The 14,457-nt window shown below is 38.5% G+C and overlaps 1 protein-coding gene across 4 annotated transcripts in view; it reads right to left on the bottom strand.

Annotated features, from left to right (window-relative positions):
* Window positions 1-1,610: 1,610 nt before the first annotated feature.
* Fmr1 (synaptic functional regulator FMR1) overlaps window positions 1,611-14,457 on the bottom strand; it is a 244,039-nt gene continuing 231,192 nt past the window's right edge. For all 4 annotated transcript variants that reach the window (XM_076201990.1, XM_076201992.1, XM_076201991.1 and 1 more), the window contains 2 exons: window positions 6,246-6,410; window positions 1,611-3,306 (listed from right to left, as the gene is read on the bottom strand). In XM_076201990.1, the coding sequence (XP_076058105.1) occupies window positions 2,957-3,306; window positions 6,246-6,410 (515 nt within the window). In that variant the 3' untranslated portion in view covers window positions 1,611-2,956. The remainder of the gene's footprint in view (window positions 3,307-6,245; window positions 6,411-14,457) is intronic.

Here is a 14,457-nt window from a genome sequence, read left to right as displayed (position 1 = left end):
CGAGTCAAATGCTTTCTCGTAATCTACAAAAACTAAACAAAAAAGTATATTATATTCTGTTGTTAGTTGATTCACATCACCTGCAAATGGTCTAGAGTCAAGTATCCACTTCTAAAGCCTACCTGTTCTCATGGTTGGTTTCTTTCTAAAACTTGACTTGGTCTATTTGACGATAATGACGTCAAGTGTTCAATTTAATACACGGCCTGTCTCGCCCTTCAGGGCGCGTCACTGCGAAGCTCCTGAAGCAGAAATTCATCTAGCACAGCATCTCCAAAGACGCAAAAGAGTGGGCCAGATCCTGCATTGCCTGCCTGCAATACAAAATTCATCGTTCCATTGAACCAGGCATCAGATCATTCCATCAGCTCCGATGACACTTCGCACATATTCATGTCGATGTCATCAGCCCACTCCCCCCGTCTGAAGGCCATCGCTACCTCTTCACCGCCATTGATAGATCGACCCGCTAGTTGGGAGCCATCCCCATGAAGGACAGTACCGCTTCGTCCTGCACTACAGCCTTTCTCAGTGGATGGATCGCCAGATTTGGCCTCCCGGAGCATGTCACCTCCGACCAAGGAACTTGCTTCACGTCGCGGCTGTGGCACTTCCTCGCTGAACTCCTGGGTACTACAACCCACCACACTACCTCCTACAATCTTGCAGCCAATGGCATAGTCGAGCAAACCCACCGCTCATTCAAATCGTCTCTTATGGCATGCTGCAACAACGGCTCCTGGCTTCCCCGACTACCATAAATACTCCTTGGCCTTCGGACAACCATCAAGGACGACCTCAACGTGTCTCCAGCAGAGACTGTCCTCGGCCAAACCCTCGTCGTATCCGCAGAATTCTTCCCTCCACAGGATTCTCCCGAGAGCCTACAGCAGCGGCGCAGTCGGCAAATTCGCCCCGTGCGTGCCAACACATCACCGGGAGGTGAAGGAATACATCCCAAAACACCTCCACACCTCGACGCACGTCTTCCTGAGGACGAACGCTCACATACCACCACTCACCCATCCCTACACTGGCCCCCATCTTGTCCTTGAACATAAGGACAAAACCTTCCACATCTCTTTCTCCAGCCGGCCAGAATGGGTCTCCATCGACTGCCTAAAATCGGCACGCCTCGACACTCCGCCCACCAAATTGACGTGCAGGACACCCTCTGAAGCCAAAGCAGTTTTGAGAGGGGAATATTGTACACACCATGATAACTATGTAGCATGGAATGCGTGTTATGTCACCCACAACGGTAGACCTGACACAACTTTGACAGTGCGACCCTGCTTGACCCAACCAAACCTAATCCAGTGCAATTATGCACCATGGGTGACTACCCACGTGGTATATATATTGGCTCCTGCCGCATGTAAAATCAGTTCAGCTTTACCTTACAATAATGAGACGAATTCACCAAAACTTCTTTCTCTTCTCATAATAGCATCACCACAACACTAAATCTAAATTTCTATTGTATAATAAATTGGGAATATTTTGGACTCCATGGAGTATTTTTTTGAGTTTTGTACAACTTGTTTCCCTACTTCACACATTCTAGATAAGGATGAATTGTAAGATATGAAGTAAAAGATAATCAAATATGTAACTCTCAAATACTTTATTTTTTAGTTTCTTAATTCATTGATACTGCAAAATGCCATACAATATATGTTTTTTAAGGCACAAAGAGATTATTACAATATTCAACTTGTCCTTTAAACAGACACCGCATTTAATAAATATCGAATCTATGTAATTACAGGCATTTAGAATATGTGCTTGCACTATTGGAAGTAGTTCAGATTATGAATATAGTGGACCCCCTAAATTACTGAGGGTTACATTCCAAACCTCCCTCTCTAATTCTTGAATTCTGCTAATTCTTGACATCTTCCTGAAAATATTTACTGGTAATTGTATAGCCTAAGAACCACACAACATTGCCAAAACTAGTAAAAAATATAATAATAATAAATAAATTGCACACCATTTACATACTTATATATGTTTTCATTGAATTATAAACACAAAAGAATTAAATTATCCTATCTCCAATACTTTGGAGTATTTTCATAAATGTAATACTAAAATTCATGCAACTTTTTTGTGGCAGCATCAGGGTTAAAAGCACCAACATGTGGACATAATTGATTGAATGTAAACAATATTAGCATGCCTTGCTCAGTTTGCCTTTATGAGAAAAAAATTAAAATAACACAGGAGAGGACAACCATCTGGTATATGAACTTCGTCTTTCATTCATGTAATTTGCACTTGGAATGTTATTAATATCAGCCATATGTATGTTATCCTGTGCCCCCAACACTCACAGTCACAGCTTGCTGTATTTGGACCTGTTTTCTAAGGTACCATACAACACTTTCATTCTATTCTAATTTCTTGGTCACTGCAGGATCTAAATGTCCACTTCATCAAATAAAGGACTTTCACTTTAACCCTGTAGACTAGAGTCAAGGTTTTCTTAGGATGCTTACTAGACTTGGGTTTACCAGGACGTTTTGGAGCTATAATAAAAACTTTACAGTAACATGAGGAAGTCAACAAGAGGCACAACAGCAGCAGCTTGAATGGGAGAGAGTGAACACTGAACAAACATGCCAATATGACCACTGCACCCTCTGTACATGCCAAACTACACTATACAACTCCACACCATTTCTAAACTAAGCATTGTACTTTTTTCAAGGAAGAACTTGCTAATTAGTGATGTCAGCAATTATGAGGTCAGTAGTTTGGGGGAAGTCCACTGTACTATATAAAGGCTTTAGTACAGAAATTAAGAAGCTATTTTCACAAAATCAAATCTAAACTTGATCCTATCATCAAACCCAGCCTAAGCAACTTTAAACTAATCTAACAATTGATGCTATTTCAGCATATTGAAAAGTCATGTGAGAGCAGAAAATCCTTTGCATTTGGATAGCTACTAATTCCCATTGACTATGCTCGGTGGGTGCCGTGGTTGAAGTGGTTTTGGTGCTGGAGAAATTCTTCGAGGGGAACCTTCTTTGCTAGAATGGGGAGGTCGGCGTAGTGTTCCTTCACGACTTGTGTAGCCTTCAGCACTTCTTGCAGGAGGACGGCGTACTTCCCGAATAGGTGTGTTTTCATGACTGGTTAGAGCAGAAGGAGGCTGGGAGTCCCATCCCCATTCTTGCCCTCCTCCCCAGTAGTCCCCATCAGGTCTTCTAGTAGTTCCCCAACCTCCCTGACGGCGATTCTTGCGGTGTCTCCGCCTGCGTCGACCCCGGCCTTCTACATCACTGGACACTGACTCTGCAAAGCCATTCTTTTTAATATTGCATGACAAACTTAGTCCCTTTAAAATTATATACTAAACAATGTTAATTAGATTAATACACATCTACATAATACTCATGGTTCTGTCTCTGGGGCACCTCTACAAAACAAAAAAAGAAAGAAAAACAATCTTCCTGCATGGTCAAGCAACCTGATTCAAACCAGGTGCTGAGTATGGACATAAATGTATATATATGATCCCACACACCCCAAGTCAAAGTAGGTTGACTTATGGGTGCAGCCTGGTTCCACATAGACAGTGAATGATATGGTGGTGTTGCTAAATCCAAAATCTTCCCCATGAATTTCTGTAATCTCCTAAGAAATAAAAGTTTTTATTTTACATTGAAGAAATTATATGTGACAAATCTCCATTTTCTACACTTAGTCCTTACTATTCATGAGGGATAGGTAACAAAAACCATCATGAATGTTTAAAAATAGCAAATTTTTAATTCTCCCCTCCCTCAAACTAATAGTACATACCATTTTTGTATGTTTTATATATATATATATATATATATATATATACACACTGTTTCAATAAATACAAAACGTAAATATCATTCATACGTAAATAAATCACAAAACAGGAAAGGATGACAGCGGCACACCTCTTGGTTGGTGTGGAGCAGGCAAGTAGTGTTTCCATTGCTTACAGCACCAGCCGTACATATAAAAATATTTTTCTAAAGCTTAATTAGCCTAGTTTACAGATAAGGGTCCAAAGTGCTCCACTGTCGCTCAGGGCATGTCGTGACGACATGCCCTGGTGTTCTATATCCTCTTTCTTCTCATTCAAATTGTTTAAGCACCTCAGGGCATGTTGTCACTCAGTTCATGCAGCCATTCATAAGAACATAAGAATGAAGGATATTGCAAGAGACCATAAGGCCTACAGAAGGCAGTTCCTGACCTAATTCAGTGTCCTATTTTAGTGTCGTCCGCAAACTTACTAAGATTACTATTAATCCCATTGTCCAAGTCATTTATGTACATAATGAACAATAAGGGACCCAACACTGAGCCTTGGGGAACTCCATTAGAAACACTCCCCTATTTGGATTTTACACCATTTATGGTGACCTGCTGTTTTCTGTCACTGATCCAAGTTCTAATCCATTCTAACACTTTTTCACCTTGTATGCCATGAAATGTAGAAGGTGCTTAAACAATTTGAATGAGAAGAAAGAGGATATAGAACACCAAGAGAAGTTGAAAGAATTATGGGAAGTGAGAGTAGAAGAGGAATGACTTTATTTCAAGGAGGAAGTGACAAGAAGTGCAAAGATGGTATGTGGGATGAGGAGGATGGGAGGGAACAGAAGAAAGAGTTGTGAGTGGTGGGGTGATAAAGTGAAGATGGTAGTAGATGAGAAGAAGTAAGCATTTAGGGATTGGTTGTAAAGTAGGAATTGGGAAACAAATGAGAGGTGCAAGGAAAAGAGAGAAGCAAAACATAAGATAGAAGAGACAAAGAGGAGAGTAGATGTAAAATGGGATAAGAGTATGAAAGAATATTTTTGAAAGAATAAGAATATATTTTGGAAAGGAAATTAAGAGAGTGAGGAGGATAAGTTAGGTAGAGAGGAACAGGTAAAAGGAGCAGATGGACAGATATTAATGGAAGTGAAGGCAGTATGAGGAGGATGAGTATATTATTTCAGATAGTTGTTGAATGTGGAGGAGGTACAAGGAGTTTTGAAAATTATGAGAGCTGGTAAGGCACCTGAGTTGGATGGGTGTCAAGTAGAGTGTCTAAAAAAGGGAGGTACAGATGTAATGAACTGGGTAGAGAGGTTGTTTAATGTGTGTCTAAAGATGGGGAGACTGCCAGAGTACTGAAGGAGTGCCTGCATAGTTCTGTTTTACATAGGAAAGGGGAACAAATGTGAGTGTAGCAGTTTTAGAGGGATTAGTTTGTTGAGTATAGTTGGAAAGGCATATGAGAGAGTCTTAATTCAGAGGATTTGAAGAGGAACTGAGAGAATAATTGGTGAGGAGTATTGTATTGTGGGTTTAGGAAAGGTAGAGGATGCTTGGATCAAAATTTTGTGATAAGGCTGGTTTATGAGAAGGTTTGGACAAAATGTGAAGATATTTTTGGGGCATTTATGGACTTGAAGAAGGCTTATGACAGGATAGACAGGAAGGCACTGTGGGAAGTATTACAGATAAATGGAATTGCAGGAAGCTATTAAGGGCCATCAAGAATTTTTTTGAGAGTAGCTTATGTTAGGATTGAAAAAGGAGAAAGTGGTTTGAGGCAAAGGTGGGAATGTATCATATCACCATAGCTGTTCAATGTGTACATGGAGGGGGTGGTATGGGAGGTTAATGGAAGGTTGATGAGCAAGGGAGTGGAAAGTGTTAGAGATACTGGCGAAAAAAGAGAAGTGAGCCAGTTGTTGTTTGTGTATGATATTACACTTGTGGCAGGGTCAGAGAAGGGATTAAGGCACTCAGTGACAGAGTTTGAGAAGGTATGCAATTGGAGAAATTTGAAGTTAAATGTGGGTAAAAGTAAGGTGATGAAATGTACAAGGGGAGGACATAACATCTCTTCTCTAAGTGGCTTATGGCTCCACTTGGGAGCTGTTGCTGGTTTCCTGGAGGCTGTGGGTCTTCTTCAAGTGAGACCAGGTGCAACAGATTAATTGATTGATCCCTAACTCCTTTTCAATTTCTTCAACATATTCAGGTCATTTTATTCATGTGCATATACAATACCTCAAGAAATAAATGGAACAAACTCTTAGCACCAGTGATGGACACTTAATGCACCCAAGTTAAGAATGATGAAAAAGATAATCTTAGGTTTAGAGTATTATGATAACCTCAGTCCTATAACACCATATTGCTAGAATCTGTGCATATCACCAATATTCATAAATACAATAATTCAATTTTCTTACCACAGTCTAAGCTAGCAACACTTGCTGTGTCTTGTGTATCTAAAACAGTATCATCATCATCTGCTATACGTCTTCTGTTATCAGTTCGACGATAATTACGAGGTGGAAGTTCTGCTCTAGTTCGTTCTTCTACTTCATATTGTGTCTGCTGCCTTGGCCCAAGACCTGAAAAATTGATAAAAAAAAATTACAACATTAATAACAATACTAATTTTGAAGATAGGAGGTAAAGGGAACACGGGCTGAGGGAAATACTTTTATTCCTGGCTAGTTTCGCCTGAGTGGCTTCTTCAGGGTCACAATGTATACACACAATACTAATTATTATAACTGCAACAATAATATTGATAGTAATAATAATAATAATAACAATAATAACAATAATAATGATAACAGCAATGATAGTAATAATAAAAAAAATTCAATGACAACAATAATAGTAATGATAATAAGGATAACAACAACAATAACTGTTCCCTTAAATTTCACAGACTGGAATCCCAATCCCACAGTGGCTGGCAACAATTGGGCCCTTCAGCATATTTTTCTGGGAAGAAACCTTGGTCTGTTGTCAGTGAGGTGTGTAAATGCTTCTGTCACTGGTTTGTAGTAGTAGAAGAAGGGGAATTAGTCACAGGTTGCCAACTTACCTACTATATATATAAAATTCTGTGATGGCTGTTAGTCCATAACATGCACATAGAATAGAATTAATCTTAGGATTGCAACTTGCCACAGTTGGTGTAAAATATATGTTACCAGAATGCACACACACACCAAAAGCTTCAAGACCTGACGGGACCTCAAACTGGATACTTAAAGAACATAGAGAACAACTAGCAGACAAGATCCACAATCTTATTGCATGTTCATTGAATGAAGGCACTGTGCCGCTTGAGTAGAAAAGGGCAAATGTGGTGCCAATTCACAAAGGTGGAAACAAGGAGACACCACTAAATTATAGGCCAGTATCATTAATCAGCATAATAGTGAGTTATGTGAAAGATTAATGGACCAAATATCTTGGAAAGATGAACTTTCTGACAGTCAGTTTGGCTTCAGATCTGGAAGGTTGTATGTGTCAAACCTTTAAGCTTTTACTCAAGAATGAATTATGTGCTGCAAAAGAGAAAGGGGTGGATGGACTGTGTATACCTTGACCTAGAGAAAGCATTTGATAAAATACCTCACAGTCAACTCATTTGGAAATTGGAAGATGGAGGACTGAGTGGCAAATTACTTGAATGGACGAAAGACTTTTTGATGGAAAGATACATGAGGACAGTAGTAAAGGATAAGATAGCTGTAGAGTAGTAATGAGTAAAGTTCCACAAGGTTCTGTGCTTGCAACATTAATGTTTCTTGTCTATGTCAATAACATGATGGAAGGAACAACAAGCTATGCCGACATGCTTGCAGATGATGCAAAATCATGAGAAAAGTGATAAACAAAGGATAGGAGACTACTGCAAAAAGATTTAGACACTATTTTTGGCATGGTGCCAAGAATGGGAAATGAAGTTCAATACCAAAAATTGCAAAGTACTGGAAATGGGTAATAGTAGCAAAATGCTATCCTTGAACTATTCCTTGGGAAGTGGACCCATTACTAAAGCAAAAGAGGAGAAAGACTTAGGAGTGTTGATAAAAGACAATTTGTCATTTGACAGACATATCAGCAGGATTGTGGGAGAGACATTTGGACTACTGCAAAAGATAAAAGTGGCATTCCACTATATGGATGAAGGGATGATGAAAAAACTCATCAAAATCCTGATACATCCAAGACTGGAATATACATCAGTAGTAGGGACCCCACACAGAGTAAAGGATATAAGCAAGATTGAGAGAATACAAAGGGCAGCAACCAAGCTATGAGGAAAGACTAAAAGTACTGGGTCTGCTAACTTTGAAACCTCAAAGAGAAAGAGGTGATATTACAGTGTTCAGGTCACTGATGGGGAAGAGATCTGATGTAAGATGGGAGGGCTTAACCTCTTACCCAGCAACTTTTTTTTGAGGAAATGTTTCATTGTAAGACAAATTCTTATTAATTTTTTATAGTACTTTTCAGGCTGATTATGGAATTAAAATTTATTCTTATCTCTTACTAATATTTTACTTGAAATTTCATTTTGAAGATACCATTTGAAGATAACTCGTCTTCCTTTTTTTTTTTTTTTTGCCTTTTTCCTAACTTTAGAATCAAAAGTAAAGGGAAATCACACACTTGATTTACTCTTTTTTATATTTTATTTTACAACTGATAATCCAGGATTTCTGTTGAATGGGAGGTGTGGAGGTAGAGGAAGCAGATTTTGCTCTGACACATCATGTCGACACCAATGTTATACATCCTCCTCTTCCTCACTTGGGAGAGAGTAACCATCATCAAATGAACTTGCACTCTCATCTGATGTATCCAAGCCTCTGATTGAACCTTGATATTCATCCTCATCTTCTAAGATGAACATCTGGGCATAAAAAAAAAAAAAAAAAAAAAAAGTGTATGTGCTCAAAAGCAGTGAGTCTGCTTCATTTGACTAAGACCTTAGCACTACCAAATGCATCCCAATTCACAGAGTATACTTGTTGATGGATGAGAAGGGCCCTAATTCAACAATTATACTTGTCTGTGCCTGTTTTTGAAACATTATCTTTGAACAAGTTTACTCATTGCACACTGAAAAAGAAAAATTGGGTGAAGACTAGTTTACTCATCCTTGCCTGGTAAGGGGTTAAGAGGTCATGGGAGTAAATTAAGAAAGACCACATTATGTCTAAAGTATATGAAGAAATGCAATTTTCCATATAAATACATAAATATATGTGGAATAGCTTAGGTGATATAGCCCAAGCTCAAACAATACACAACTTAAAATTTAGATATGATAATTGGAAACTAAAGATATTGATTAAGTTGGAACTGTAACATAAATTTGAGTCTAGGTATGTTAGAAAATTAGAGAATAGGAGACAGGATCCAATGAGCATTGCTCCTTTCCTGTATACTACAATTAGGTTGATACACATGTACACAAAGGGGGAATATAAATGACAGCAACCAAACTGGTCCCCAGCCTGGCAGATAAACCATATGAGGAAAGACTAAAAGTACTGGGTCTACCAACTTTGAATGATTGAAGAGAAAAAGGTGACATGATTACAGTATTCAGGTCACTAATGGGGATAGACTGCACTGACAGAAGAGATTTCCTAATTAAAGATGCGAGGGCTTTAAGAGGTCATGGGAGCAAATTAAGAAAGACCCCATGTCTAAAGGATGTGAAGAAACACTATATTCCATATAGATGCATAAATACATGGAATAGCTTAGAAGGTGATATGCTTCAAGCTCAAACAATACATGAGTTCAAATCTAAATATGATAATTGGAAATAAAAGATATAGATTAAGTTGGAACTGTACATGAACTTGAGTCTAAGTACATTAGAAAATTAGAGAATAGGAGACAGACCAAATGAGCATGCTCCTTTCCTGTATACCACAATTAGGTAAACATACACACACACACTAATAAGGACTAGACTAGTGTATGCTGCAACACTATGATCACCCACTACAAAAAAGAATATGAAGAAAATCTAAAGAATCCAGAGAGCAACTACGAAGATGGCCCCACTTTCAAACCTGTTATATGAGGAGAGATTGTCAAAACTGAATTTACTGATTCTGGAACAAAGAAGAGAAAGAGGTGACCTATTGACCATCTACAGAATCATGAAAGGCATGGAAGTCCTTGATAGAGAGGACTTACTAAATTGGGATAAGAGAAGTACAAGAGGACATGAAAAGAAACTCAAAAAGGACAATTATAGAAGAGATCTGAAAAAAAAAAGTTTTCCACACAGAGCTGTGGATGTCTGGAACAAATTGGATGATACAATAGTATGTGCAAAAAATATACACAAATTTAAAAGCAAAATAGACACTGCAAGATACAAAGACAGGACACCACAAGCATAGCTCCCTTTCCCGAAAGATACAACTAGGTAAATAAACACACACACAAGAACAATTAAAGTGGCATTTACATACCTGGATGAAGAAATGGTGAAGAAAATTCTAATCACTCTGATAAGACCAAGATTGGAATATGCTGCAATGATGTGGTTACCAAGTACAAAAAAATGTATAAAAAAATTTGAAAGAATACAAAGAGCAATTACAAAATTGGCACCAACACTCAAAACTATCATATGAAGAGAGACTAACAAAACTTGAGCTACAGACACTAGAGCAAAGAAGAGAGAGAGGAGATTTGATATCTATTTACAGAATCATGAAAGGCATAGAAATTATTGATAGAGAGAATCTGATAAAATGGGATGATAGAAATACAAGAGGGCACAGAAAGAAAATCAAGACAGCTATAGAAGAGATGTGAAAAAGAACAGCTTTCCTCACAGAGTAATAGACAGTTGGAACAAGTTAGATGAGAAAGTGGTGTGTGCAAAAACAATACATGAATTTAAAAATAGTTTAGATAAAATGAGATATGAAGACGGGACACCACGAGCATAGCTCCCCTTCCCGTAAAATACAACTAGGTAAATACACACCAGAAACATCACATGCCTAAAGGATGTTAAGAAATGCAGTTTTCCTTATAGATGCATAAATACTTGGAATACTATAAGAAGCTCAAACAATACATGAGGTCAAATCTAGATTTGATAATTGGAAATCAAGGATACAGATTAAGTTGGAACAGCACATAAATCTGATTCTAGGTATGATAAAGAAAAAATTCAGAGAATAGGAGACAGGACTAAACAAGTGATGCTCCCTTCCTGTATACTACTGTGATGTAAATACAATCAGGTAAATACAACCACACATAGAGAGCGAACATATACACATTACTGACTGAACTCACCAGTCAAACTCACAAATGAACTTGCCAATCAAAGTAACTGACTGAACTCACTGTCTGAGCACACTGCCCGAACTCACAGACCAAAATTATTTGGAATCTCCATTGGAACCACTATACTGTACTTATAATTCCAGAAATCCAAATTCTCATTAGACAATGCATCACACTTTAACACAATACCCCCACACCTATCCCTCAGAACTTGAACAGACCAAATACAAGCACTTAACACTGAGATCAACAACAAAATACTTGAACAAAAAACATTAAATTGGCAAACATTTGTCAACACACTTAATCACAAAACAAACACCAAAAAAAATGTACAATACACTCAAAAGCACTTCACTATCCAACAATAACATAACACACTCTCACACATTAATTACCACAACAACAGTCAACTTACCCTCAAACAGAAAACAAGCAAACACATTCATGAATCATTTTGCACAGGCAAGCCATTTCACTCCTCACCCTGACAACCAACACATTATTCAATGTAAGAAAGACTTCCCTTCAGACCCAGACTATGCACGCTTCATAGACAGCCAGACAAAGCATGTAAGCCAAATCCTCAAGCACTCATCCACCTATGGCCCTGACAACATTAGTAATATCCACCTGAAACATCTTGGACCACATGGCATACAAGCTCTCACCAACATTGCAAACTACAGTTATTCACACAACACTATACCTAACATCTGGATGCATGGGAAAATCATCACAATCCCCAGATCCAAGAAAGACCCAGCAGTTCCAGTATCATACCTCCCAATCACACTTCTCTACACCCCCTCCTAAGTCAAAGAATGCCTCATACTACAAGTCATCACACCATATATCCCTTTGCTGAATCACAACACAGTTTAGACCACTACACTCCACAAACGCTCTTCTGATAAACCTCACACAAAGAGTTTTTGATGGCATCAGTTCATATAAGCCCCCACACAGAACACTTCATATAACACTAAACATTAGAAAAGGTTTCAATGCCATCCCCTATTACAATCTCACAATCAAAATATACAACACAGACATACATTGTAATACCAAAAGATGGATGGCCTATTATCTGGGAGGTAGAAATGCTTATGTGTCATATAATAGCCAATTGTTACACACCAGAAAATTTAAGAATAGAGTACCACATGCTACATACCCACACCTCAGATATATAAATAACTTCTTACACAGATGACATAACAATTACATGCACACACTATAACATAGAGAAAGCCACAGAAATACTACCATACCTCAACACACCCAACACCTGGTTCACTACAAAGAGATGCAAAATAGCCCCAACCGAATCTGAAGCCACATTTCTCACCATTTGGACAGCAGAACACAAATACATACCATACCTCTTTATTAACAGTACTCATACCACACAATCATACACCCAGGATTCTTGGCATAACATACAATGCATCCATGTCATTCAAACAACACACCACAAACATAAAGACAAAATGTACACCTAGACTTAATGCACCTAAATCAGTTGCAGAAACAATATTTGGACAAAACAAAGAAACTACCACTAAAGTATACAAACAATGGATGCACTCAGTGATAAATTATGTGAGCCCTACATGGCCACCTCATCTGAGTCACACCACAATACCCTACAGACCATACAGAACAAAGCCCTAAAAATAATTACAGGCTGCACAAACACAACACCTAGAGACCATATAAACTATGAAATAAAAGTCCTCAAAGTCCTACAAACAAGAAATTTACAATGAGGGAGTAAATAAATACATACCATAAAAAAAAAATGGAAATAAACATAAAAAGCTGGTACTATCTATAGAATTATGAAGGGAATGGAAATCTTAGATAAGAATGACTTATCGAAATGGGACAATGGAAAAACAAGAGGACACAAAAAAAAGCTAACAAAAAAAAAAAAAAAGATAATTACAGAAGAGATCTGAAAAGAAAAAAGAAAAAATAGCTTCCCACACAGAGTGATAGATACTTGGAACAAATTGGACAAAGAAACAGTGTGTGCAAACACTATTCAAGATTTTAAGAAAAAAACTTGATGCTGAGAGATACAAAGACAGGACACCATGAGCATAGCTCTCTTCCCGTATAATACAACTAGGTAAATACAGCACACCCACTACACTACATAGCCAAACACCCACACACACCAAGAAACATAAAAAAAACACCCAAATACCTATATCACACAAATGCTCTCTTTTCTTCCTCAACACCCACAAGACACAGCCTCCAGGAGCATATCCATAATCATATCACTCACTGTTTCATCAACAAACTGAAAGGCAATATATTGCTGCATACCAGACCCCCTGCTATCCATCCCTCTGAATCCTCTCCACCAAAAGAACAGAGTCCACCTGGATAGGCTGCAGTGTGGCTACTATCCAACCCTTCTAAGCTACTAGAAGAAGCTGGATGACCTCATCACAGATGCAGTCAAGATGCAACACTTCAACTCATAATATAGAACAAAATCATGAGAAGAGTGAAAAATTAGGAGGACAGTAGAATAGATAAAAAATCAACATGCCTGTTTTTGGCAAAATGATCTTGCTGGTGATGGTGATTTGGTAACAGTCCATGAGAACCTGATTGGCTGAGAGAGTGGTGATCTCATGGGAACGGAGACGACTGATTGGCCAAGAACGCTGACATCACAGTAATGGAGACGATTGATTAGCTGCAAGCAAAGGGCAGGGCGCAAAGCGCCTGCTCGCAAAGCACCCTTTCACAAAGGGAGCAGCACTGCAGGCCAAGCACCCATGGTGAAGCCATGGTGGCAAAAAGATCAAGATACTATTTTTGCATGGAGCCAAGAATGGGAAATGAAGTTCAATACCAAAAATTGCAAAGTACTGGAAATGGGGAATAGTGGCAAAAGGCCATCCTTAAACTATTCCTTGGGATGTGAACACATTACAAAAGCAAAAGAGGAGAAAGACTTGGGATCATTGATAAAAGACAACCTGTCACTTGATAGACATATCAGCAGGATTGTGGGAGAGACATAGGGACTACTGCAGAAGACTTAAGTGGTATTCCAATATATGGATGAAGAGATGATGATATGTCCAAGACTGGAATATGTGTCGATAGTATGGTCACCTCACAGGGTGAAGGATATAAGCAAGATTGAGAGAATGCAAAGGACAGCAACCAAACTGGTCCCCAGTCTGGCAAATAAACTACATGAGGAAAGACTATAAAGCACTGGGTCTACCAACTTTGAAAGATCAAAGAAAAAGAGGTGACATGATTACAGTGTTCAAATCACTAGTGGCG

The sequence above is a fragment of the Oratosquilla oratoria genome, chromosome 18 (assembly GCF_046742065.1).
Source record: "Oratosquilla oratoria isolate Oo_2021 chromosome 18, ASM4674206v1, whole genome shotgun sequence".
Classification (NCBI taxonomy): Eukaryota; Metazoa; Arthropoda; class Malacostraca; order Stomatopoda; family Squillidae; genus Oratosquilla; species Oratosquilla oratoria.
Note: the sequence above shows the minus strand (reverse complement) of the source record. Positions and strands in the feature narration are given on the sequence as shown.